General features: G+C 39.4%; 1 protein-coding gene and 1 non-coding gene across 2 annotated transcripts; one reads left to right on the forward strand and one right to left on the reverse strand.

Moving 5' to 3' along the window:
- Window positions 1-653: 653 nt before the first annotated feature.
- TRNAI-AAU lies at window positions 654-727 on the reverse strand. The gene has a single exon. It is a non-coding gene; the product is annotated as a tRNA-Ile (tRNA).
- A 1,400-nt stretch (window positions 728-2,127) lies between these two features.
- Window positions 2,128-24,299, forward strand: MOK (MOK protein kinase). Its single transcript, XM_039712910.1, is given in 14 exon segments — window positions 2,128-2,252; window positions 4,942-5,043; window positions 5,167-5,533; window positions 6,658-6,761; window positions 10,160-10,230; window positions 10,520-10,536; window positions 13,558-13,611; window positions 14,470-14,642; window positions 16,971-17,089; window positions 17,512-17,690; window positions 18,940-18,972; window positions 18,974-19,166; window positions 19,169-20,053; window positions 22,576-24,299. Coding segments are annotated over 10 exon segments (987 nt in total). The 5' UTR covers window positions 2,128-2,252; window positions 4,942-5,043; window positions 5,167-5,533; window positions 6,658-6,741; the 3' UTR covers window positions 19,297-20,053; window positions 22,576-24,299.
- The last annotated feature ends 59 nt before the right edge of the window (window positions 24,300-24,358 follow it).

Genomic DNA, 24,358 nt, shown 5'->3' on the forward strand with positions numbered 1-24,358 from the left:
GGGGCTGGTGCCAAGAGAATGGATCCACTCTCTTCCCGGAGGTGCCGACCTCTGGGATACAAGACAACTGATGCACAGAAAGTTCCACCTGAACATGCGGAAGAACTCAACTGTGCAGGTTACCGAGCACTGGAACAGGTTGCTCAGAGAGTTTGTGGAGTCTCCCTCAACTGGAGATATCCCAGAACGGTCTGGACGGAATCCTGTGCCGGGTGCTGTACAAGTCTGCTTTAGCAGGGAGGTTGGAGGAGTTGTGGTCTCCTCCAAAGTGACCCATTCTGTGAACGCGTGCTCCGCCACTCGCTGTCACCGGGAGGCGTTTCGGGCAGGGGAGCGGGTGTCACGCGGGAAGGGCAGCCCACACGGCAGAAAAGAGCCCGGAGGGGTCACCCGAGCACGCTGTAGCCGACCCCGCGCTCTGCCGGGGCCGGCCGGGCTCCAGCAGCCGCAGGCGCGCGATGAAGCTCGGTCCGTGCTGCTGCCGCTCTGGGCGCTCCAGCCCCGTACAGACAGACACACAGACACGCACACCCACATACGCACCGTTGTGCAGAGATCACGCAGCGTCGCAGCACAATCGCGTGAGGTGGTGGGAATCGCTGGGACAAATAGGACAAACGAAAAAAAGACGGGAAAGGAAAAGGTAACTCCTGTGGCCCGTACGGGGATCGAACCCGCGACCTTGGCGTTATTAGCACCACGCTCTAACCAACTGAGCTAACCGGCCACTTGGTGCTAAGGTCCGACTCCGGGGTAAATAAAGACAACCCCACGCCAATGTTCCACCTTTCGGCTGGAATAAAGAGGGCGACAAACTGGGCGAGGAGCCGCCTCATCCTCGGGAGCCGGGCCGCGCATATGGAAACACACGCTTAACTCCTCAGCAAAACCAAAAGCGAATCTGAAAACATTTCTCTGCCTAGAGAGAGATGCAGCGCCTGGTAGGGAACAACTGTAACGCGCAATCGGGGACAACTTCGCCTCTAAGTCAACAGGCTAATACTTCTTGAAGTTTATTAAGCTATTATTCCAGTTTCTTTTGATTAAAATATTTGAACATTCTTAAAAAGCATGTACTATTCCGTTTAACACACTGCTAGGATCCTGGTTTGCACGGACAAAAAATTCACCTTTTCCTAGTGTTTTGTTTTTTACTACATATGCTGCATAGAAAAGAACTTTTCTGCTCACCATTGAAGCCTGCGTTAATTCACAGGATGTCTGTTTAGCAAGAGGCAAACACCGGCGGCGGGGACAGGCAGGGGATGACACAGCTCTCCAAAATGCAGCGTTTTGGAGACAGCTCGGTGAGAGCAGAGCCCCCACTCTGTGCCGGGCTGGAGGTTGGGCTGCTCTCCGCACCCCGCAGTGGCGCGCAGGATCCGCCAGGGATCAGGCCATCACCGGGGATGAGTCTGAGCCCGCCGGGGCAGCATTCAGGGCCGCCGCTGGGTTCATGGAGCACGGCTCTTATCCCAAGGGCTCCCCTCCTTAACCCCGCACCCGCGGGCGGCTCAGCCCCGCCATCCCCGGGGAGTCGGGACCCCAAGTGACACCTCGAGGCGAGGTATTTCTGGTTCTATTCTAGTTTGCGCAAAGCAGGGAATATAATAAAATACCTGGTGGTATCCCACAAAAGTCTAGCCCAGTGAGCATCAAAATTTCACACTTGCTATACTTTTTTAACAAACAAAGGCATCAGCATCCTCCGTTACCAACTACGTAAGTTTTCTATTAATTAGTATCCAAAGCACTATTTGGTAGTAGCACCTCGCTTTTCACGCTAATTAGTCCGTAGGCGTAGTTATTTTTTTCCGGTTGAGGCTGGGGTCCCTTCTGGGTAGGCGGCCAATGGGTTGCGATCTCGCACCGCCGAAATTACGTTTCCCCCAGTTACTGCTCCATTCTCCTGACTCCAATCCTGGTGTCCCTCGTCCAGACAGCCCGTTCACCTTGGGATTGTCTTTCCTTTTCCTTAAAAAAAAAAAAAAAAGATTACCCGAGGTGCGACACCCACGATTCTCCCGCACCTGGGCGCGCACCTGGCGGGCAGGGCGGAGCGCTGGCACTGCGCATGCGCCCCCCCTCGGCCGTGCCGTGCGCAGCGGGGCCGGCGCGTGCGCGGTTGCCGGGGCGACTGGAACACAACATGGCGGCCTGAGGGGAGCGCCGGCAGCGGGGCCGGGGCGGGCCCGGCCGCTCCTCCGCCAGCCCCGGCAGCTGCGGCACGGCGCGGGAGGCACAGTAAGAGGGTACGGGGGAAGGCCTCGGGCCCTTTCTGCGGGGTGGTGCTGGCCCGGGCGCTGCAGGAGGCTGACGGTCACCGAGGGGCCGTGGTCTCAGGGAGCAGCCGCGCTGAGGGGCTGCGGGCGCCTCTGCAGCCCCTGGGCAGCTCCCGGGCCTCGCATGCCGGCGCTGCTCTCCGCGCCCCAGTCCTCCGCAGCAGGCAGCGAGCAGGTCTTTCTCTCGGCTCCTGCGGGCCATCACCCTGGCTGCTGGTCTCTCCGAGCGTTTTCTCGGGAGCTGCGAAGTTTTCCTGGCTCGGCACGCCTTGCTTTGCATTGCTCAGCATCCTTCACAGCATGCCGTGTCACACCCCGCACATCTGGCGTGTCTCTGAGTGCAATAATTACGTACCATGGCCTTGAAGCTCAACTTCTTGCTGCTTCCTTCATGTCTTTGGTTATTTCTCTCTTCCCACGTGTATACTTAAACATCACAGCTCTTTCTTCCTCAGTATCTTGGCATCTTTGTAACAAAGCATCTGCTTTAGATTTTTATAATATCCTCTTTTGACTACTGTAGTGCTGTCTTTTGTGTCATTTTGTATTGAATTCTTTAATGCTAAATGATTATTAATGTTCCACACTCTCTATTTACAATTATTGGGTGTTTGTGAGTTCCATCACTTGTCCATAATTTACATTTAGATTGTTCCTTATTTCCGGGGTTTTCTAGCCTCTTGCACATTAAACCCTTCGTCTATTGAATAATTCATGGCCACTTTTTGGGGGTGTTGGATGAGTTCCTATTGCTACGACTTGTTCTTCCCAGCCTTTATTTCCCTTTCCACTAACGATTCTAAGCTGGAAAATGTGTGTGCTGAGACAGAGGGGAGGGAGGGACAGCTTAGTTAATATCTGTTGTTACAGATATGTTATATAGTTAACTAACTACAGATATACACTCTAGCCAGTGATCAGGTCTCTGTCATTCTCCAGTGTTCTATGCAAATGTAATTAGAACACTTCCTTTAATTTACCCTCGAAGCTTTTAGTCTTACAATAAAATTTTTAACCTTTCTTTCAGTCTTCGTTTCTGACTACAGCAAATCCAGGTAATCCTAACTGGTAGTAAGTTTTGTTTTGTAGCTGTACAAATTTTCATAGCTTAAAGTCGGCTCTGAGCTGGCTTTTTTTTGTTCAGCATGTGTGTGAAGTCTCTTGTTTTGGTGGGTTCTTTCTGTTGCCTTGTCACTCTCAGGATGTGGTCACATCATGATCAGGATGGTGCTGAAGTGGATTTTTAAGAATCTCCAGAAATCTTGGCTTGTGAATGCAAAATTAAAATTTGTTAGTACACCTGAAGTCTAAACTTTATTTCTTCTTATTCTATGTAAATTTCTATGCTGTTGTTCTTACAATGTCTGATTTTATTTCAGCTGCTGCTTACACAATAACTAAAGTGTCATGTGATCATGATCATTTTGTCCCTAGGAGAAAACCTCTCTTATTTTACTGTTTTGTTCAGAGTTTACACATTGACCTTATTCATCAAAGAAACATTTCAAATAATGCAGTTTTTATTCCTGATTCCACCCTTTATTCAGTCAGTTGAAATTATTCAGGCCTTTGCTTCATTCTTTTAACTGGGTGGATCTCACAAGTGCCAGGTTTAAGGCTCAGTTGTTGCTCATGTGTGGGGTATTTATTTTGTCTACAGAGCTCTCTGTTGTGAAAGAATTACAATAACAAGTTTTACAGGCTTATGTGGAAAAGATCTTCAGTGCTGTAAGAATGTGTAAAGGATTAAGTCCTTGTACCACATCAGAATTCTGCAATTTAAAATCTATAAACAACTCGAGTTATTTTGAGCTCTCCACTGTCTCTCCACTTTTCTTTTATGTGTAAAATACATTTATAGAAGAAAATATGTAGACATAACCAAACAGTATAAACATATACTGACTTCTTTAAGTACCTGAGGATATCTTCAATAAATTTGTGCAATAATGCTTTCCCTGCATTTCTCTGCCCAACTACTTTGCTTCATTAACACTATGGCTGCTATGCCATAGATATTAAGATCTCATTTTCAGATCATATGATTTTGAAATTTTTTTTTGATGCCAGAGAATCAATTACTTGCATTTAAGGAAAAAAAATTAGGATGGCCATTTATTAGAATAAAAGAGTAAATCAACAAATAGCTAACTTTTTTTTTGTGACTGTCTTGCATATATTTTGGCCCCAGGGCTGGCTCTGACATCATAAGAACATGTAACACAGGCAGTGTGTTTGTGACTGGTTGGAGGGTATCAGTTGCTACCAAAAAAATACGTTTACACTGAATTCTGAGAGAGTAGTATTTAAGTAGTCTGAATTTACAATCTCTATCTTATATTTAGCAATTTAGATAGGAAATTAAAACTTAATGTGGGGATAGAGAACATTTTTCCTGACGAGATGTTATTTCTTCAGTCTCAGTTGGTGAAAGCTGAGGATCAGCTCCCCTGAAGCACAAACTGCCCACTTAGCAAATTACAGCCACAACAATTAAACTGTCCCCCATGCTGGAGTCTGTTAGATGGCCTCCTTTACCCACAATGATTTTCACATTCTGTTTGTGCTTTTAAAATAGCTCTATATGCAAATTGTCTCTATTGAGCATATGAGATTGTGTGGTTTATTTTAAATTACTCTCCTATTTCCAATTTTTCAGATTTAGGTGGCCTAATTAGTTTATGATGCAGCATGATTGATAATGATCAGAAAACAGAAGTAGCAGATGATAAAAATGAGAAGAGCACCTGACAATTCTCATGTAAGTGCTGCTACTGTATTGAAGAAAGAGGGGCTGCAAGGGGAAGGTTTTTACTAATTTAAATGCAAGCATTTGGCTCACAAGGAAGAAAACAGTTTTTTGTTGTTTGGTGTCTTTTTTTAGACAGAAGCAAATACGAAAGCTGGGGAGATGAAAAGAGAATGAGACAACACAAATCGATTGTCAGTTGGAAGACAGCATTAGAATGTCCCTGCCTAAGTAACTTTTCCCTCTGCAAAATTTCTTGGCAGGCTTTCTCCACTGTAAGGCTGTGTTTATACTTGTAAATTAAACATATCTGGAAATCTTCTTGGACACAAAGAGCAGCTGGCATGAAACAGCCCTCATCTCTGCTAGTAAATTCTCTTATCTTCCAAAACAAGGCAGAAGGACAGAAACTGCTTGAGAACCGACCTTAGAAGGAGTCCTCACACCAGGCAGGGAAGGTGCCTCACAAAGTGCTGATTGTCACAGGCCAAGTCCCTGCCAGGTACTGTTGTCACAGTAACCAGTAACAGGCAGCTACACTGAATTTACTGCTGTCACAAAGCTTGAGACTCCCAGTTATTCTGACACCCATAAAGGGCTGAGTGTGATAAAAGAGGTTTTCTGATCTGCCTCCCTCAAAATGACTGGGTTTGCATCTTTCTTGAGTAATAAGACCCATGTCAGAAGCAACAGCAGCATAAAGCTAACCAGAATTGGATTTTGCTCAGGTGAAATTACTGAAAAAATTATGAAGGATAGAATCTGTAGGTGCTAAAAATAAAAGGAAATAGGAGGATGAGGTGGGTGAAGGGAACTAGGCACTGGGATTGTAAGGAACAGTTAATCACAAAGCTGGAGGAGAATAAAGGAGAAAGAAAAAAGTCAATTCTGATGGAAATTAGAAGACCTAAAAATTAATATAAATAAAACTTTTTTTTGATAACCCATACCTGCTTCATTCCTTAAAGTTCTGCAGAATTAGAATTGACTGATTTTTCACATCCTTGTATTTGAAGCATTTAATTATCAAAGCCAAACATTACTTTTGGCCCAGTGCAAATCTCATATCTGAGTTTAATATGGGAATAAAGCTTTAAAATCAGAAACTGCTTTGCTTAAAATAAAATATATTTTAAAAACCACCAAACCAAACAATACCCCAACAAATAACCCCCACACTGGAACAATGATTCCATGATACACTTGCTTTCCAAGATAATTTTGTTTTCAGTACATTGTAAAAAAAGGGAGTTTTTTGTTTTGTTTTGGTGAAAGAAACAAAGAATAAATTCAAATATGAGTTGCTAATATGCTGCAGCATGAAAAAAGGTAGGAAGGGCTGTGTGGAGAGGCATCATGTCTCTGAGCAAGGAAGTGGTATTTTCTTTTCTAAGAATTATTGTCTTCTACTTTCTGGAATATATATTTCTGTAATCTGGGCAGCAAAACTTCATCTGCTGTTTTTCATTTTATTTTCTCTCAACTTACATGTTAATAAAATACCTCTTTTATTCAAAAGTTTTCCATTAGTCAGCCTTTAACAAGTAAAGTAAGGATTGATACACAGTCTTCAGAATAATTTCAAACATACTGACACACAGTGTATTTTTGTTTTTAAAATACCAGTTGCTAAGATAAGGAGAGGGAATATTTCCTGATGTTCTGGAGAAAGTGAGTCTTTGGGAAGGAAAGTTCTGTGCAAGTAAACACATGAAGCAACATTTTGAAAGGTATGCATAATTAATCAAGGAAATTCTACAGAAAGCCATGTTTAAATTCAATGAGGAAACACAAAATTAAGACTAAGTGAAGCTTTTTAAGTACACATGAATTAAAAAGTTTGCCTGTGGTACAGCAAGGGAACTCTGCCTTCCTGTTTGGCACTGGGGGTTACTTCCTTGAGTGCTCTAATGGATGTCACCCACTGCATTAAATGGTGCCTGGCCTCTGGGTCGAGGGTGAAACCATAAATGAGGAATAAGTAGTTGATTTCTGCCTTGCCAAATGCACTGAATATACTTATGCTGTTTTTCTTTTATTGTAAATAATAATTGGAGGACATGTGTCAGTCCTCTCCTTGGTAATACTTTTTTCAGTCTCTTTTTAAGTACTGTTGTAATGCTGGTTCAAACCAGTGCATTTCTCCTTAGTCAATGTATAGCATTAGTTCTCCTTCATATTTGCATTTATATTTACATCCATCATCCAGATGTTATCTGGTCACAAAATAGGTGCTTTTTATCAGTTAGGAAAAGAGAGGAGAGGGCTGTGTGTTAGTAGACATAGATGACATTGTCCTCCAAGTATACAAGAACCCACCAGTGCCTCTTGGGTTACTGATTTTATATTCTCAGTTAAATATATCAAGTTCCTAATGAAATCACTGGGAATGACTCATTTGTACATACAAAGTGAAATGGGACATTTTGCTCTTAGGTGAGATTTCAAAATGTAGCTCAGAGCTTCAAAGAATATCAGTTAAAGGAAGAGAAATATCTTCAAGTAATGTGGCTTCTGATTCTCTGTTTTATTGGTAGATCTGTTGGTCCATTTATACACTACGTACAACTGACAGAATTGTCCACTTTATGATCAAAACTGTATTTAAACTGTTATTTAATTATATTCAGTGTTTAAACTATCTGCTTAACTGTACCAAGGGCAGATGTTTACAACTCAGTGGTAAGGCACTGCAGACTCTCTCATCTTTTCATCTAAAACATCTTTTAGGCCTTTAACTCTTTGATAAATTGACTGACAAATTCTTTTGATGAAGTGAACTCTGTTAACAGCAGATAATAACATTATTTTAAACAGAACCTGCCCATACATGATATTTCTCCTCATTTCAAAGTGGAGAATATTGTTTTGGTGTTTAGCTGTACGTCTGACTGGGGAAAGACGTATGTCCTGCCCTGGTCCATTCAATAGTGTGCAAAACTCTTTGTTTCCTGCTTCCTCCCCAGAGTTTCTGTACCATGGGTTTTTTGTTTACTGAAGCCTAGGAGGGCAATGAAATAATATACACAATAATTGAATAGTGTCTATTTTTCATGTAAGAGGTTTCCATCAAAACTTAATTTTAAACGTTAAATTTGGCAATGCATCCCTCTGAGCAATGTTTGGAATGTATGCTACAGCAGCACAGAGTAAGCAGAACAATCCATACTCTTATGCAACACAAAATTCCTGCTGGGAGCTCCTTGGCATGGTAACTGGTGTCTGGGGCACAGCACATTGTTACTTTTCTTCTTGGGGTAAACCCAGCTACTCCAAGCTGCAGGAAGGAATAAAGCCATTTACTAATTACTGATCTGCTCAATAAAGAAAGAGGAAGCAAACAATTTATCAGACCCTGCATTTGAAAGTTCTGTGACAGACTAAAGTTCTGACAGCCTCATGGCAGGGGAAAAAGTCAGCTATAATCCAGTCCTTGGCTGCAAGACAGTTGTCCTGCTTTCTGTTTAATTCAACTTCAGTATGGAACAAGTGATAATGTGAGATAAATACAAGCACTAAGGAGGCTGACTCCACATCCTACTATCTTTATGTTTACATAAAGTTGTTTTGTATGCATTGATTTATTTTTTCTTTATTCCTGTATTTGAACAATATCCAGTAACTTTTGGGTTTAGAGACAACCTGTAGATTCTTAATCAGCTTTTTGAGTTTGAAACATGTTTCTCAAAATCTATGTGTCTGCTTTTGTTAAGAAAGTCTGATGTAGCTCTTGCTTTTTGTGTCTCTTTTCCAACAGACCAAAATATTTCAACATCAGTATTAAAATGAAAATCTAAATATATGTTAAGCATAGTTAAATTTCATCTCATCCTATGTAAGATTTGCTGGTGATTTTAACCTACATCCCGTATCCTGTTAGTGCTTTAACTGTACACCATGGCTCAGTACCCTGGTTAGGCACACTCAGTTTATCTGCTGAAATAGCCTCTGGTACTTAAGGATCTTGGCTTGACTTATCAGTTTGAACTAGGGATCAAAGCAAACTATTTGGCAGTATCATTTCACAGGCAGCTTTACAGACACCCCTGTGTGAGTAGTTGAAGTTTAGATCTCAGAATTAGGCAGGAGCTGAGCGATGCTTTTGGGAAGAGGTGTCAGTGATAAAGTTGGGTTCCTTGCCTCATTAAGCACTTCAGTCTCTTCTGGGGACATGTTCTGTCTCCCAGAGTGATCACGTTTTATGACACCATTTACTCCATTACTGCATGGTACATTTCATCACTGTGCAACAGCAGACATATCCTTCATTACGCAAATACTTGACACAAAACTTGTTGACTGCTCTGAAACATTTTTTCTTGCCCTTCAAGCTGTCTTATTTCTCTGTTCAAGGCTGTACAAGTACTACACTGTTATTGCCAGTCCCGTTTTCTGCAAATGCAGGGGAAGGCTCTAATTGTGTCAGCAGCTTGGCTTTCTGGAATTCTCAGCCTCAGCTGCTGTGCTGTGAACTAAGTGTAATCCAGCTGGCCAGCCAGCTTGCTGAGCTCCTGCAAGCTGAACTGCAGATTGTACCCTCAACCTTTTACTGGCTGGGTTAATACAACATTGCAGGGGAGATGGACTGTAATGCAATTATCTTACAAGAAAAACTGAAGGCCTAAAGATGTCTGCCTCTGCAGGGCAGTGGAATGAAAAATAAAGTGTCAGATGTATTACAGCATGATTATACTTGAAATTGCTGTTGTCAGCAAAATAGTGAGTCCAGCCAGATACTCATTGCCATGCAATAGAACACTACTGGAGTTCTAACTAGAAAGTGTTTTTACATATAGTGCAATGGCTTCCCTCTCTTTTATTCTGAGCTTGTATCAGTTAATTTACTGGAAATTTCCTGATACTGAACAGAATGATATGCCCAGAAAGCTTGCCTTCAAAAAGCTTCACTGAATAAATCAGTTGACTTCTGCAGTGGGTGCTTTGAATAGCATAAACTAAAACTATAATACCTCAGATGTAAGTTTAAAAACTTGCATGAGACAATATCAATTAAAAATTCAAATGTCCATTTTAATACCGATTAAACTATGTACTTTTTTCCTACACTGTGGACAAATCAATGTGCAAGTTTATTTCTAGCTTAAAGTCTCCTTACTTGTTTCTGCAGGGATGAAAACCCTGGTTCCCTTTCACTGGTATGTGAATTTATGGCCATGACTGTTTATGAGCTGATAAAAGGTATGTAGCATATGCTTAAGAAACTTAAACTCTCCTTGTGTAGATCACAAAGTGGAATTAATTATTTTTCACTTGGTTTTTCACTGTTACAGATTATAGAACTCATAGGCAATCTTGTACTGTACTGCTTTACCCTTTATTTCTTGGCAGTAGAATATACCCAATTGTTTAAGGCATGGGTGCATGCAGTCCATAGCCATCTATTCCACGGTCAAACAACCTTGATGGCAAAACACAAAATAATTGCTTTATGTTACAAAAAATAAAATTTAAACAGATTCTTTGTTAGGTCATGGCTACCGTGAGGTATTAAAAAAATTATTCTCATTTGTTTCAAAACTATTAAGTCAATGAATAAGGATTTTCAGTTTTTATATCTTTCACTAAGTTTTCTTTATAAAATAACATTGTTCCGTCATAGCTCCTACATTTAAAAATTCTGGAGCTGTTTGTCAAAGCAGGTCAGAGACCATAAAGCTTAAGGAAGAGTTCCTCAAAAAATTTAGAACAAAAGCTGATTTAAAACCAGTTCTTATATAAACAGTAAAGGAATTGAATACAGCAAATGAAGGGACTTACAAGTCATAAGTAAAAAAGAATTTTTTAAAATGCATAATTAAGAATTTGTAATGTCTTAACAATTGGGAGTTTAATTTAAATAACTGAACATGCAAGTGTCATTCAGTGAAATACAATAAAGACTTGCTCCTGAACATGACATTGGTGACACTGACTATTCAGATCTCTAACAAAAGGAGTAACTCTGTTTCTGACCTAGATAAGAATGTGAGATTAAAAATATTTGCTGATTGCTGAAGTAGATATTAGTGTGTACTAGTTTTAATAAGGCATTTTGGGTTTGCTATATTTAGCATGGGATTCAAATGGAAATGAGAATCATCATTTCAGTATGTTCTGATTTTTTTACTATTTAAAAATACAAGTTCTTTCAAAGTTTTCCAGAAGATTATTGTTTTCACACCACTTAGTTGTAGTAACCTCCTTTTCTATGGCACGGTGAATCAGTTCAAAATGAAATCTGTGTTCAGTACTAATCTGAAATGCTGCAGTTAGGGATTATCTGAACATTCATCTGCACTTACCTGAACTTCTGTTAATTGCTGATTCTTCTTTGTGGTCTGAATTTTCAGTCTGGACTGTGTTTACCATGATACAGTGCCTTATTTTTAATGTTGGATAAGGTAGTGGCACATGGGGTGGAGCTTGTCAAATCACAGAATATAAAAGGAAAGTGAACTGAAGTGGACTGAAAATGAATTTTTAATTTGACAAGGAGTATGGAGACACTTCTGTAATTAGGAGAACAGTTCACTGTAATGCTACTAATGTAGAAAGCTGATAATTTTGGTTTTTTTCCTTAAAAGAACAAGAGATCCATGTTACTTCAATCAAGCTTATTTGTCTTTACACAGAGTCCTAATTGTTTTGCTGTTAATTTATAGCAGAAGCATTTAATACCTAAAAATCAGTCTTGCCCTTTATTTAATCAACAGCAGTTTGGTAATTTAAAGCAATGAAAAAAGTGGCTGAGAGAGAGGTGTGGAGGATTTCTCAAGAGAAATGAGAGAAGCCTCAAGTGCCACTGCCTTAGGATTCACTGTACCATTACTGCCAAATAAGGTTTCTCCAGTGATAAATCTGGAAGTAGAAGAGCATCTGCTCCAGATTTTTCTAGTGACATGTAATGAAAAAGCAATTGAGCATGACTTCTTCTTACAAAGGCCCAATTCCTTAAATACGAATAATAATCTAAATTGATTTGAATAGCTGCATTTTATAATATCTTTTCCACTATAAATGACAAAAGTCCTGATGTTGAAAGCACCATTTATCTCTATGGGGGCACTACTACTACAATTCCCAATGTAGATGGTACTCTGTTCCAAGTGCTTTGTGATCTAATCCTGCTCAGTGGATTATGTGGCTGCCTGGAGGAGCACTGCAATCAGCGAGAACACAAGTCTGGCTCTGGGGCTCTGGCCTCAATGAGTTACTGTCCTGATAATCTCCCTCCTCCTCCCAGCCAATTACTCATACTACTGTCATCAGGCAGATCAGTACCTGCTTTGTTTGTCAAAAATGTGATCATTTCTGCCTCTGTTGATGGCATTGCAGCGTTACATAAAGGCATTACAGCAAGATTAAAAGGCCTTTGGAGCCTATAAAAGAAAAAAGCTGAGCAGTTACTGAATGGCTCTGAAAAATAGATACATTTTATAACTGTAATTATTACCTAACAGCAACAGCAAGCTAAACAACATAGGTTAGCCTTGAATTTGCAATTCAGATGTGAATCACAGTCTTTCAGCCATTGTGGTAACTTGAGGTGATTGATACAAATCTTTAACCTCAAGGACAATTACTCTGAGTAGAGAGGAAATGAGATATTTAGAAGTGAAATATTGCAGTTCTGCTAGAACTTGGGCAAATAGATACTGCAAGTAATACATGCAGTAAAAACTAAGACATCTAACAGAATGTTGAATTGACAATTGTTAGCTGAGCTATTCTGGTGCATACTGAAATATAAATTATGTTAGAAGTCGAGTGGAAAACGAACTACAAAGCTAGCTATAAATGACATATAAAAGTAGTATAATTGAAAAAGGTGATATCAATGAACCTCTGGAAGCTGAAGACTGCTATTTGTATTCTATTTGTTCTTCATGCAAAAAGACTCACACAACTTGAAATTTTATTCTAGGAAGGAGAAAGCCATTGCCTTAAAAAAAAAACAAACAAACAGGAACAACATGTAACAGATATGCAAATCTTTAGATTGTGTACCTAGGTAAAAGATCTGGTTCAGCAAACCAAAAATGGGTTCAGCAATATTTACAGCAAATGTAGCACACATTTATTTCAGGGTCTTCTCTAGGCAGAAACAACATTGTCTGGGGCAGCCGCCGACTGCTGCAGGGAGAGAAAAGGCCATGGCCCAGATAAATCTTTGTCTGCAGCAGAGCCCTGGGAGGCAGCAGGCAGCCCAAAGGAGCTGCAGTACCTGCTGCAGGAAGCCCTGCTGGGAGGGGACGGCCCTTGCAATGCTCTGGCAGCCCTGGGGAGAGCAGAAGCACAAAGCCTGGCCTCTCCTTCCTGGACTTGCCCATTCCCCATTCCCATGTAGCTGTTATCTTACCATGATGGCAAAATTTAATTTTTTACTATTATGTTGATAAGTTTGAAAAAAGTGCTGGTTTCTTTAAGGGTTTGTTTTTGTTTGTTTGGTTTTTTTTACAAATAACTAGAAGCACTGATAATGTTTATCTTTTTACTGAATTCTTCTCTCTGCTGTCTTTGTATTAGTACAGAAATGGGATATTTCAGAGTGATGAGCAACAAGAAAACATAATAATAAAGGTAATTAAATTTATGTGAGGATATTTAACTAAGAGTGAGGTATGTATTTTTCTCTTTACCCTGAGAAGGTAATGTTTATTCATGAAGAAAAGCACAGTTTCTTAAGAAATATATAGTCAGTTACTGTATTCCTGATATAGGGGAATGAACAAACAATTTTGTTACTGGCTAAAAATGACTGAGATGCATTACACTCTGTATGTGTTCCCTCCAACCTAAAAACCTGTTCTTTATCCTCTGTTAATATTTCTTTTCATTTCTGTGTTAATCTAGACACAGGAAATAGGGTTCAGTTTTGCAGCTCTTTCTTTCTACATTCAATTCCTACATTTAGTGGAAGTTACACAAACAAAAGAGAGCAGAAGATAGTGGCTTTCAGAAGATTTACTTGTAACCATCTCTCTTTACCATTCCAGAAAGTTATTTTGCTAATGTTTGAAAAGCAAGGATTTTTAAATTCAATTTATGAAATTTTATTTTCTGAAGGTAAATTTTTGAGTCGTACAAGTGTACAGAAGCCAAAGCCACCTATACTACTAAACAGAAGAACTCTAATAACTTAATCTAGATGTCCTATTTAGCAGCCTTTCCTTCTGTGATAGTCCCTGTGCTCTTAGACCATTCCTTTCATGAGGTACAGAACAGTATTTGAATTACATACTATGGGCACAGATATCTTCATGCCTGAACCCTTACTTACTATTTTAATGCAGCTTTACTGCTGTGATACTGCCCCTGGAATTTGGAAAGTTTCTCCTTAAAGTAATCTGTGATTTCTTTTACAATTACTGTTTTACAGTCATTGCTTGAATATTTGACTGTTTGTAATCTGTGGAAATACTTTATTTATTTTTGCAGCAGAACACCCTGAAGTTAAGAGATTTTGGATCTTGTAGGAGTATCTATTCTCAGCAGGCACACAGTACCTCCCCACGCTGGTACTGAGCACCTCAATGTTTGCTTACAAATGGCCTCTGTAGTTACAAAATTGGCATGTGGAGTCCTGGCTGTGTTTTCTATGAAATCACAAGGTACTGTGTGCAGTGGAGGGTTTTGCTTATCATTAATCAAGATAATCAAAGGTAAATAACTCAAATTAGGAGCATGTGGTTTGGATAATATGATCTTCGTTTCCATGGATTTGTAGAAGAAGCTTCTGTGCTTAGTGTGCAGGGTTCATGAGGCAGTAATCCTCTGGTCTGGCACTCTCTTCACCCTGTGGCATGTTAGTAATAGAGCAGTTCAAGAGAACACAGTACAAACAAATGTGATTTACAAGGAAACATTTTGGAACATTTTTCCCCAATCGCTTCGTATCTAGTAAAAATGTATTTTCTCTGCTTTATCTCTGTGTAGAGTATGGCTCATTTCCTCTCATGAGCATCACAGACTATCCTCAGTCTTGTTAATGCACTTAGTGGTAAAATTTTTGCCACTTTTCTTGGACTTTCTAGTACTTTCTGCAAAACCAGAGGAGATTAGAAAATACTCTTCCTCTGATTTACGAATTTGATTTACAGTATATTGTATCTAACACTCCTGTGCTCTTGAGATCTTGTGTGCTGGTATATTTTGAAATCAGGTTCTGATGAAGGAAGAGTTCAGGAAAAAACAAATTAAAGTCTTTTAAGATTTTTGGTGATGATAAAACTATAACTCAAAAAATTTGTCACTGGTCTTCAAGAAAAAAGCAAAAATACCCACCCTGAGTATTTCTCCAATATCTTTGTGCCCTAGCAACAGCAGCAGTTCTTTATTCTCCTCCCACACTGCTGTCTCTGATATGCAACCAGGACTGATAACATTTGCTTTGCTTCTTTCCTCCTCCACATGGCAAGTGCAGCTGCTGCCATCACCATCACATTAAATGACAACCATTATGCTTTGCCTGCTAACTTGTAGAAACATTTCTACTTCTCCAGCCAGAAAACTGTTAAAAGAAAAATCCCAAATGTGGCAGTACTCTTGCAAAGTAAATTGGGACCAAAAGCTAAAGTTGAAGAATGCCTCGTTTTTTCATTTCAACTTGAATCAGCTGGGCTTTGTAGCTTTGTAAGAAAATTACATGCTGCAAACTTAAGTTTTCTTAGGGGAAAAACCCAAACCTGAAAGATATTTCTGTGTAGTTTCAGCTTAATGTAAAAAATTTCACTCTTTTCAACCACTGAACGTTTTCAGAGACCTTACAGGTCTGTTCAGAGAGGAAGGAGGGCTGTTTATTGGCAATGAATGAATTACAAGGGATACAGTCTTGCCAAACTAAAGGCAATTATGGACAGGTTTGTTTCTTTTTCAGTGCCTCCTGCAGTTGTTGCTGTTGAATGGTTGCATAAGCCTTTATGCTTTACAGCACATTGTGTAAGAACTTTTAGTCTCTTATTCAGCCATGCTGATCTTTCAAATCTTGTTTCCCTTTCTGTTCCCTATAAATCATGATTCCTGGATCACACTTTTCAGTGGCTTGCACAGTTGTTCTTGAATTTGTTACAGTTTTACATTTGACAACAGCACATTTTTAGCTCACACAGAAGCTAGTCCCAGCTGCATGTCTTGATGCAGCTGCACAATGTGAATCAGATCTTTTTTCTCCTTCTCTAAGCTTTATGAAGACACTCAGAGCAGTGTGCAGCCAGCTGTTTGATTGAATTTGCAAACAGTTAAAAAGAAGTTTCTCATGTCTACAAAGGGGCTGAGTTTTTTGCTTTCAAGAGTCATGTGGTGCTACTGAAGTGTTTCTTGAATTATAAGCCCAAAGAAAAAAGCAACATGTGCAGGAAATAAATGTTACTGGACCTGACTAAAGTCAGATTGCTGTAATATGATAACAATGTTTTCAAGGACTCTGTGCAAGTTTTATATTAACTGAGGATCAAGCTCAGGAATGCAGTTCACATTATCACCTTTCTATTATTGCTGCTTGCAAAGAACCTGTGTGTTAGGAATGGAGTGTTATAAATACATTTCTGTGTGCATACACAGCAAGAGGGACTGCTTGATTCTGCTGTCTTAAAATAAGGAGCACACAATGTCTTCTAGGATCTGCCACTTTACTAGAAGCAAACACAATTCCAGATCAATTTCCCTTCACCACAAGGGATGATCTCTTTACATATTTTTCCCCAAACCAGCAGGAGAGGGCAGCTACAGGTTTCTGTTTGATAACCCAAGCTACTCCTTCAATGCAAACCAGCAGCTCTGTTGCTCTGCTCACATTATCCTCTAGTTGTTGATCAGTATTAAAGTGTCAACAAATTAGTAATTCTAACATGTTCTCTTCCTTACAAAAAAAGGTTTTTTTAATCAAAAGTAACAGTTCTACTGTGTCTTCTCTAATGTTAATATCATCTCTTACCTTGCAGTTTCCAGCCTCTTTTTCTTGGATGTAGTGAGCTGGACCACATCTCAAAAATCCATGAAGTGTTAGGCACTCCTGGTAACAAAATCCCAAAAGTTCAAGCAGTAAGTATGCACTCCCATAGTTACTAATCTCACTGTTCCAATATCCACAACAGAGCTGTACAGCTGTGTGCAATTTCTGCTCAGGGAACCACCACAAAAACCTAAATCTGTGCTGACACAAGAGCAGTGTCTTCTATCCCTACCCAGAGACAGCCACCCATTCGTCAACCTTACAGGCAGAGCAGAAGAAATCTGAGCCTGTCTTGATCTTGTTTGGCCTTTTCTTTCCATAGTGTCTTTAAGGCCAGTGACATAGATTTTTAGGAAAGAAGAGGGTTTTTTTTTTTAAGTACTACTTACTTTTCCCTAATGAATTATTACCTAAATAAGGTGAATTCTTTCTTTTCAGTAAATTGTAACCCTCTCTGAATATGCATGATTAAGTGTTTGTCTCAGCTTGCTTAACACAGGTCAAGAATTTTGAATTTTGATTCCTCCCTTTAAAGAAAGGAAAAGGAAAGTCTTCTCTTGTGCACAAATTGCCTTTTAAAGCTTTCTATCTCCTGTATGCAATGACAAAATATGACCCAAATGACAGAACTGCTGCCCATCAAGCCCTACAGCACCCTTATTTTCAAGAACTCTGGCAAGTGACTTCAAATCACTTCAATTTTGAAGACTAAAGTCAAAAGGTGAGGGGAGCATTGTATCCATGTTTCAAGTGGTGTGAAATCAAATTTGTTTCCAGTGCTAGTCCTTGTCTTGTCAATCATGAACATAATTCAGTCAACATAGTTCTTTGCACTGAGTCCAAACCTCACCTAAAACACTACTGACACTTGTCTCTATTCTTTTTGCCCCCACCTTTTTAAGACAGCCAATACACGAGCTTTAACCATGCACAAAAAATTAAAAGTAGTAGGAAATATGTCAGGGTAAGTACATCAGTATTTGTGGCAAATTTCAAAGGCAGGTCCAAGACAGGTAGTATTTAAGTGGAAGAACTGTCAGCCCATTTAGAGAAAGTAATTTGTAGCACTGAGCTTGTTAGCTAGAAACAAATGTTTTACTTAAGCTGATTACTTGGGTTTATTCTGTCTGCCTAAACACAGATCTTTATTTGGTCTGATGCAGCTCCTCCTCCCCCCAAATCCCTGACATGCACAAGTTAGAATTTAGAAGCTCTGCTACCTCATAATCCCCTCCTAGACTCTTGTTAGAGTTGCTGTTACTTAAAGGGTCAGCTCCACCTTTATTTTCAAATATAATCATCCTGGTTTTGATGTCTGCCTTGAGTTTAAAAGTTTTCCAGATGAAGTGTGGCAGAGACAGGAATTATGCTTTTGCCTTTTCAGGACATCAGTCTACATTTTGAGCAAATAAAAATATTTTTTTAAAAAACTTAATTATCATGTATATAGATTATATTGGGGGAAATTATAAACGTGCATTTGACATTAAATAATAAATAATTAAAGTATGATTAAAAATTCTGGCAAACTAAAACTTTGTTCATATATCAACTATGTGAAAAATACTCTATGTAATCACTTGCTGTATCAACAAGGTGAGGTGAACTTTCAAATACAGGTTTTTTTCAAAAAAACCCTCAAAACCTCCACAAACTAGCAAAGAACAATTATAAATTATTTTCTGCTGTACATTCAGTTTTGAAAGCATGAACTCTCCTTCTACAGGAGAAGCCACCTTTTCCACAAATTTAGTTCTGGGACTCATCGGTGTAGGTTTTCTATGAAGTTCCTTTAGGCAAGATTTCAAGACACATCAAGTAATTTTTAAAAAGGAATGAGGTGAAGTTGTAATTGGCTGAGGGTTTTTTAATTTCTGATTATTTGGGGTTTCTCTTCTAATTGTATTCCTTAAGATGTTCTCAGAAAGAAATTTAATCTTGTTTATTTATTTTAAAAGCATTCTCTCAGGAAAGTAGGGAAAAAAACCAAATCAACAACATGGGCCTCCACTGGGAGAATTAAGAGAATTAAATTTTTCTGGAGTAGCCAAATTGATTTCCTTTCCTACTCCTACGTTGCATTCCGTTTTCTGGAAACCTAAGGAAGGTGGTGGAACCCCTGTGTTCCAGTCTGTCAGATTTATTGGATCAAATATTGAGGTGTAGACTCTCACTTGCCCACTGAAGCACATTTGAAACTTCTGTTATTTCTTCAACAGTCTGAGAAACAGAAGGCACTTCAGTGTTCCCTGAAACATTTCCATTTGCCTGCTACAGAAGGAATAGAAGTGAGGAAAAGCCTGGCTATGCAGTGAGAGAGACCCAGTCATGCTTCTTTGTTAGAGATCTAACAAGAACAGCAGCGCCTGATTTTGTCTTGCTCTGACAATTTGTAGGAAAACCCCACAAGGTTTGAGGGCTGGTTTCCTACCATTTTGATATTATATTCCTGAAGGGGGTCAATATTTAATTAAAGCATTGTTCTGGCAGAGCACAGAGAGTGTTCTGCATTGAACTTCCTAAGTACTTTTTCCTTTCAGAACCTGGTGGAGGAGGTTGGTTAAAAATAACATGAAAGGATTCTTTGAGTTCAAGTATTAGGAATGGAATGTTATCTACAGAATTTAAGTTTTCAAATTGTATTACAAATGATAGCTAACTGCTGTATTTTTTTCTTAGATTTAAGGGTTTGGGGTTTTTTTCAGTTAGCCCTGGAAATGATTCCCCTCCTGTATTCAGTAACTTCCATCTCAGGTTTTACTGAGAATGTGCAAATAGTGCTAATATATGAGATACTTGATTTTCATGCAGTTTCTGTAACTGCTGAATATTTTTATGTAACTATATTTAAAAGCTAAACCAACTTCTTAGCTGATTGAAAAGCAAGTAAAACTTAGTCATAGTTTGATTCAAGCCATTGATCTTAACATTAATCAAAAGTCTTAACAGGGAGTGATATTGCAGCCAGTTGCTTAAAAGAGCAGTAGAAGCACATAGCTGATAATGCTTCAGAAATCTGGCACACGGATCATCAGCAACAGTTTAACAGAATATTTCCTATTATTAAATAAGGTAAGAGTTAAAAGGCAACATCCTTATCTTACTAGGAAAGAGTCTTTATTCCAAATTGATACCACTGCTTTAAAAATTACTGAGATCTAAAAACTTGCATTAAATAATTTGCAATACTTAAATTTGGTGATGTGTTAGAGAACGTTTTGTAATTTAGAAAACCAAAGTCTGTGCAAGTCATACTTGGCTGGGGCTTAAAAATCTTCTGCCTACCAAGTGTGCATGCAAGACAGGTTTGGCAAAGAACTTTTTTGGAGGTTTTAATAGTTATAAAAGTTGCTCTGCTCATAATGGGGAAGTGATCATCGTTTTTTCCGTAACCAAACACGGGGCTCTGGTGCTGCTGTTCAAAAACCCAGCCATGAGCAGGAGGCAAAGGGCATTTTGTGTGAGAGGTACTGCTGTGGGGAGCACCACGGAAAATGGGGCACTGGGAGGAGCACATCACATCCAAGTCACTTACCAACCCTGAGGCATCAATCTGAGACTTGTGCTCTAGATCCAGACTAACTATTTATTCTAACCAGTTAAGATACACAATGCAGTAAAATACAGGTTAACATCAAGATCCTGTAAGAGTAAAAATTAAGCCTCTTATGTTCTCAGCTCTCCTTCTGAGACTCCACAGGGCTGTGCGTTTGTTAAAATAGTTATTCCTCTCACTCATTTGAGCTCTTCCAGTAAGCAGGCTTTTTGCTGTGGTTTGTGGATTGGTTGGTAGTTTTTGTAAGAGGCATCTCAACACTTGTAGGGTTCTGTTGTGACTGGATTAGATCCTAATCCTTGTTCAGGTCAACTTTGGACAACTTCGAGCATGCCCAAATTCCACACTGAAGCTTTTCTGTGTGGAGAAGCTCATGAGACTCAAGTTCTCTATGAATCCTTTTGACATCTACTGCTTAAAAGCACTTGTCTAACTTATGTTTGTCTTCATGTTTAGAAGATGGTGTTATTATCACATACTATACTGAGGATCAATGTGACATTTGTAAGGAGATTCTTGAAAATGTGAAAATAGTCACAGGGTAAATGTGGTGCAGACTGTGGGAGTATTTGATCTTGATTCAAATTTGACTATCCAAGTTAAATATCGTGCACCTGCATCATGTACCATTGCTCAGTTTATGTCATTTCTTCATAGCAAACTTTCAGAATCTCAATAGCAAGAATGAAAAAACATTCCAGCCTTGGCAAGAATTTTATAGAATTTTGCACTTTATTCAATTTGCACTTGAACAAGGCTCTGCAGGGAAACCTCTACTGCTGCTACTTGCACTAGGTGTGCCAAAGGAAGAGCACATTTCTGTTACTAGGACTGAACAAATACATGAGCCGAGTTTTAGTGGAGGAAGTGCTTTACACCAGTAGAGTGGGAACACTGTAACAAAGGGAAACAGGAGAACACAATGGTACAGCTAACTGCTCCTTGTCATTTTATTGAAACTCCTACTGCATGGATGCTGCTTTCCCCCAGTTCCAAGCAAAAAGTGTTCTCCTGAACACAGTACCTCAAAGAGCAGTGAAGGTATGTAGAACCACAGTGACTGGCTGAGGTTTCCTGCTCTGTTACATTTCAGTGAATCATCTCCCCACATCTCTATGTGCCTTCATGTTAGCAGCTCATGCTGACAGAACAGAGAACTTCAACAATAAGGCAACAGAGTGTTTGTCTGAATACTTACCACAGGGATTTTTTATAGACAGACAGATATGTGAAAGGTATGATGCTACACTTAGAAAATGAAATTAAGGACTGCAGGTCTATAGGCAGGCCATACAGTGCAACAGTAACCTCCAAGTTCTTACCTTTGGAACACTGAGCAAAAGGTGCCATGAGCTTATCCAGGGTTTTTTCCAGAGAGGAAGATGGTGAGTTGCTTAGTGCTGATATATTTGGAGTTGAGCAGAATGAGTAGCATTAAAATTGATAGTCTAAAAATAGTTAACTAACAGGATCCAAGGGAGCTTACTCTCCACTGTTGTTAATTTCTTACCAAAAAAAGGACAAATCCTGCTACCCACATTTGATGGATTGTTCTGACTCAGATCTCCCTTACCTAGCACTATACAGCAGGTCAAAGCTCAGATTATCAAAAGTATATTCCTGATGGAGATGCATTTATTGTATTTGTTGCTTCCCATAATCAGTTTCTGGAAGCCTCAAATCACAGATGCTGAAGTTTAAGTATTTTGACTAAAAATATAAAATTCCATCAAACTGTGTTCTTTCTGATTTCAAAAGTGTTATTGCCACTGTTTGCTACCCTCATTAATATATCAGGTAGGTGATTATTCATACACCAGGAAAAAGATGAAGTCAGAATTTTTGTAAGTTTTAACCTGAAAAAAAAGGGCTATCAGAATAACATCTTGTGTATTATCACATTCTGTGTATCTGGGGCTGTCCAGCTGTTATAATGAGAATGGCAATTTCATGTTCAACAGATCATTTTCGCTATAAAATTGCAAATCTGAAGTGAAGAACCACATTGGAATTTTTGTTCATGTTGTTATACTTTCAGGTGGATCTTGCTCAGCTTGGCACATACAGTACTTCAGGGATATTGATTTCCTAACAAGTTCCTTGCTGTTAAACCTCTGGAGACAACTTACACTTCTCTGGCTGTTGGATGAATAGGCAAACTTGAGTTTTCCCACTGGCTTTATAGTTAAAATACACCCAAACTTTAAACTACAAACTGGCAAGTATAGTTCCTACCCTCATTCTTCCAGCTAAAATTCCATACTGAGATTATCTGTGTTCTGCTCACTTTTAATTATTTTTTAATGTAGTAGGAAAAATATTTTTATTAAAAGCTGTATCTACAGTAGAGGTCTTAAGTTCCCTCCAGGTAAGTTATTAGTATCCTGTTTCTTACTAAAAGAATGTTTTCCACATGGAATAGTGTGATATGGGCAATTCAAGCTTCTAGATGATTGCCCTAATAGTAAAGAAGAGGCTGAAAAAAGAAAATCCACACACATTCCTTGTGTGCTGCTGGACTACAATTTGTGGCAGGGACATACCCTGCCAACACGGATGTGAGTAGCTGCTGTTGTTCCCCTTATGCTGGACATTGCAATTCTTTCCCTACTGGTTTTGTATTTTTCCAGCTGAAGGAAAAAAAGTCTTTTAAAGTTACTGCATATTTCTTCAACTGTTTCATTTTGACTCAGACCATATGAAGCACTTACATAGAAGAAGTCTACGGGGAGATAACTACACTAGTTTTCAGTGATGAGGTTTATCTGTATTTTAACAGTTAAACCCACTATGTTAATAAAACAAAACTTCTGAAAAATAATCCTGCTCAGTTTCAGTATTTTCCCCATTCCTCATATTTTAGAAGACAGATAAGAATTGTAAAGCACAGCTACATCTTGAATAAAGTAGGGAGCTAATTCCCAGCTTATAAACAGATCTGGCAGTTCTCTACATGCTGGCTGCATTGCAAGGGTGAGACTTAGTTAAAGCTACTGCAGTTGCTTCTCCCCAAATGTCCATTCATTTCCTGAAAACAAATCACTTTTCATGCCAGAAAATGTCTTAAGATTACTTGTAATTAAAAAAAATTCTACCGAGCTTTATTGTTGGAGAGCAGGAAGGGCATTAACTTGTGGCCACAGATACAGTATGTGCACCCTCAGGCAAGTTCATTGTTCTGGGCAAGCAGCCTCTGTTCTACTCTGCCTGCAGGATTCTGCAAATCCCACTTGTGAACGTTGCTGCATAAGAAAAAGGGAAGCATATGATGGATACTTCTATTCTCTGTCAGTCTGGGGCTGGACATGGAGGGTTGGTCTTCGCAAGAACTACTGAAAACAAGTTAAGTGGTGTGTTGACTGATTAAAAATGACAGGTGTTTAGACAAGCAACATTAACCTCTGCAAATCCACACTTGTGGATGTCTATCCCCATCACACTTACCAGTTTAAGACCACTGAATTATAAATGAGATGCCTGATGTAAAACAAATGAGTCTCAGAAATGCTACTCCAATATGTTAGCCCAGTTTCTGACTGACATCATAAAGTGTGTACAGCTGCTGTGGGATCTTCCACTTCCCAACTCCAAATGCAGGGGACTACACAATAACAAAATCCTTACCCCATGAAGTTGCCTGTCTGTGAAATTGCTGCTGTATGAAGTATTTAAACTGCAGGATGTGTTTGGGGATAAGCCATTAAGAACAAGAAGAGAAAAACTGTATTTCACTTTCCTAATTGAAATTCAATTCTATTAAATATGAAGCAATGTTCTAGGTGTTTTTGAAAGGAATTTGTTCTACAAAGCTTAGGTAGTAT

This window comes from Passer montanus, unplaced genomic scaffold (genome assembly GCF_014805655.1).
Source record: "Passer montanus isolate IOZ18808 unplaced genomic scaffold, ASM1480565v1 scaffold27, whole genome shotgun sequence".
In the NCBI taxonomy this organism is placed as follows: Eukaryota; Metazoa; Chordata; class Aves; order Passeriformes; family Passeridae; genus Passer; species Passer montanus.